The sequence below is a fragment of the Coccinella septempunctata genome, chromosome 5, assembly GCF_907165205.1.
Source record: "Coccinella septempunctata chromosome 5, icCocSept1.1, whole genome shotgun sequence".
In the NCBI taxonomy this organism is placed as follows: Eukaryota; Metazoa; Arthropoda; class Insecta; order Coleoptera; family Coccinellidae; genus Coccinella; species Coccinella septempunctata.
The window spans coordinates 591,456-594,829 of record NC_058193.1 but is presented as its reverse complement, the minus strand read 5'-3'; the positions used below and the strand labels follow the sequence as shown (position 1 = coordinate 594,829).

Below are 3,374 nucleotides of genomic sequence, written 5' to 3'. Positions count from 1 at the left end.
ACAATCTTCTAGATAGGCACACTGAAAAAATTTCAAAATACAGAGATCTCGAGGAACAAACCAGAAGACAGTGGAAACTGAAAGATATCAAGACCATCCCTATTGTAATGTCATCTACAGGCCTGATACCGAAGAAACTACTAGAGAACTTGAGGAAACTTCAGTTGGACGAAAATATCTATAGAGTCATGCAGAAGGCGGTACTGCTCGGAACGGCGAGAACTGTACGCAAGTACATGGGGAATGCAGAGGAACACCGTCTGCGCCGACAGGAAGTACGGGTGGAGCAGGAATCCAACCTACAGCAGGGAGGCGAGGAGCGACCCGGTCCCGACCACCACCACGAGCCCGAAAACCTGGAAGGGCTCCAACAGAGCTTAATCCTTTTGATATCTGAGATATCTGGGATAAGTGAATTTTCCTCTGGAGAGGAGTGTGAAAGCCGCAAGGCTGAAGTCATAATAATAAGCTTTATTCATCCCCTTAGACATTAAATGTATGAGACAAGTCAAAAAAATATAGGAAAAGTATATATTAACAAATTCTGACCTGAAAGATCGACTTAAAGAGAAGAAAAAAAATTGATATCAAATTACAAATGATCACTCATATATTCATTTAGACTATAATAACCTTTTTTAAGTAACATGGATTCCGTCTCCCTCTTGAAACAAGCCAAATTCATATTTTTAAAACATTCTGGTAATTTATTGTGAATTTTAATACCTTGGTAAGTAGGTGAAAGTTCGAACTTCGTCGTTCGGTGCTTAGGCAAAGACAGGATTTTGTCATTTCGCGTTGTATAAGAGTGATGACTGGACAATCTTTCTAGGGTTCTTAAATTTTGCTTGATCAAGAGCAATGACTTATAAATATATATACAAGGTACTGTCAAAATTTTATTCTCCACAAAGAGTGGCCTGCAGGAGGACCTCGAGTCTATACCAAAGATCAAGCGCAGGACCCTCTTCTGAGCAACAAAAACTCTATCTACATCAGTGGAATTTCCCCAAAGTAAAATATTATATGAAATGTGGCTGTAAACCAAACAATAGTATAAATCAAGCAAACATTCAAGTGAAAAATAATCTTTTACTCGGTTAATTGCATAATATGATGAATTCAACTTTTTACTCAGAATGTCTATGTGATTAGTCCACCTAAGATATTGGTCAATGTATATACCTAAAAACTTTATATATTCTTCAGATTTTATTGAAGTATTAGAACAGCTGATACTCAAAATGTCATGGTTGATGTTTTTCAGACCAAAGTAAATACATTTAGTTTTCTCGACATTTAACAGTAGTGCATTCCTTTGGCACCAATCCATAAGACTTTGTATAATACCTTTACAAGCATCAACAAGTTCAGTAACACTCAAGGCTGTAACGGCAACAGAAAAATCATCTGCAAAAATGAGCACTAACACTGATCTCAGGTAATCAGGTAAATCATTGATGAAAATTATGAATAAAAGTGGACCCAAGACAGAACCTTGGGGCACTCCAGACGTATTGTCGTATTTCTTACTGAAAACGTTGTTAACCTTCACTTTCATGTTTCTACCAGTGATGAAACTGTACAACCAGTCAAGGAACACACCTCTAAATCCCAAACTGTACAATTTTTCCTTTATGAACTCGAACGATACAACATCAAATGCACAGGACAAGTCGAAAAATAACCCTGATACAAATCGGCCCTCATCCAGACCCTTATGAACACATTCAATGAACTTATATGCTGCTGTCTCAGTAGAACGACCAGACCTAAACCCATGCTGAGAGTCAGAAATTATACTGTATTTATCCAGAAACTGTGTGATTCTCTTTAGAACAATACTTTCAATCACCTTTGAAATAACACTCAGCACAGATACAGGACGGTAGTTAGAAATGTTTTGAATGTCATTCTTATTTTTTGGAACCGGAATAACTATTGCAGTCTTAAGAAGATTCGGAAATACACCACTATTGACAGATATATTGACATATATCATGCGATACGCTGCCGTGAACACACGCGTGTAGTTGTGCACCTCGAGATACGGCTAGTGAGTTATTATTCAAATACCACCTATTTTTTCGTTCACGTTTTCCAAGTTCCAAGTGAGAAGTAGCGATATGACTACTAGACAAAAATCCGAATTTGAAAAATCCTTAATTGAGGCCTTAAAGTCTGATAGTGTGATTAAAGAAATTTCTAATGCTATCATCAACACCATCAGCAGAAGATTCGCTGAAAAATTCAACGATTATGAGGCCAAAATAGCGACATTAGAAGCAGAGATTCAATTATTGAAGTCTAATACTGATAAAATCGAGACCAACTTCACCGATGACACACGAAAGAAATTGCAGCAAAAAGTGGATTATCTCGAGCAGAGGGCAAAAAATAACAACATCCGTCTAATCGGCATCAAGGAATCCCAAGAAGAAAATCTGTTGACCCAGGTTAAGAAATTGTTTAAAGATAAACTTAACATAACGGTCGCCGATGAAATCACATCTGTATACAGATCTGGTGCTGCTAATAAAAACCATCCCCGGCATCTCATTGTTGTCTTCAAAAATTCGGAATATAAGAATGTTATATTTAAAAACAAGAAACTTCTCAAAGGTTCGAACATAGTCATGAAGGAGGACCTAACTCATGACAGATGGAAACTTGTTAGAGAATCATCGGAAAAATATGGATTCAAGAATGTTTGGACGTTTAATGGAGCTGTTTTCGTGAAATCGGAAACAGGTGTAAAAAAACTGATTTCTGGTGTGTAATTATTTAGTTTAATTGTGTTTTTAGTTTCGCCGGCTGTATCTTTTTTGCGCTCTGGTGTGTTTTTTAAGGTATGCTTTTGTTGGGTCATTTGAATGTACAATCCTTAGTTCCTAAGCTTAATGATTTGAAAGTGTTTATTGAGCAAAGTAAATTTGACATACTTGCATTGTCCGAGACTTGGTTGAATGATTCAGTTGACTCGGATAATTTGATGATTAATAATTTTAATCTTGTCAGAGTAGACAGAAATACTGGTGCGAGGGGTGGGGGGGTAGCGTTGTATGTTCACAACAGAATTCGATTTGAGGTGATTGATGTTCCCAACAATTCTAATATAGAACAATTATTTGTTAGAGTTCATTGTAGCGGAATTTCCTTCGTAACTGCCGTTGTCTATAAACCACCTCACTTGTCATATAAACTTTTCATTGATTCTCTGGAAACTGGTTTCACTCATGCGTTATCTTATTGTGAGGATGTTATCTGTGTTGGCGATGTTAATGTTAATTTTCTAGATAGCAATTTACCTTCAGTAAAATATTTCAATTCTATGCTTTCCTCTATTGGTATGCATCAGCTCATTCGGGAGCCAA

General features: G+C 36.9%; 1 protein-coding gene across 1 annotated transcript; it reads left to right on the top strand.

Moving 5' to 3' along the window:
- The first annotated feature begins 2,126 nt into the window (after nt 1–2,126).
- Nucleotides 2,127–2,780, top strand: LOC123312997. Its single transcript, XM_044897651.1, has one exon. It carries the CDS (start codon nt 2,127–2,129, stop codon nt 2,778–2,780), a length of 654 nt encoding a protein of 217 aa, XP_044753586.1.
- Nucleotides 2,781–3,374: the final 594 nt, after the last annotated feature.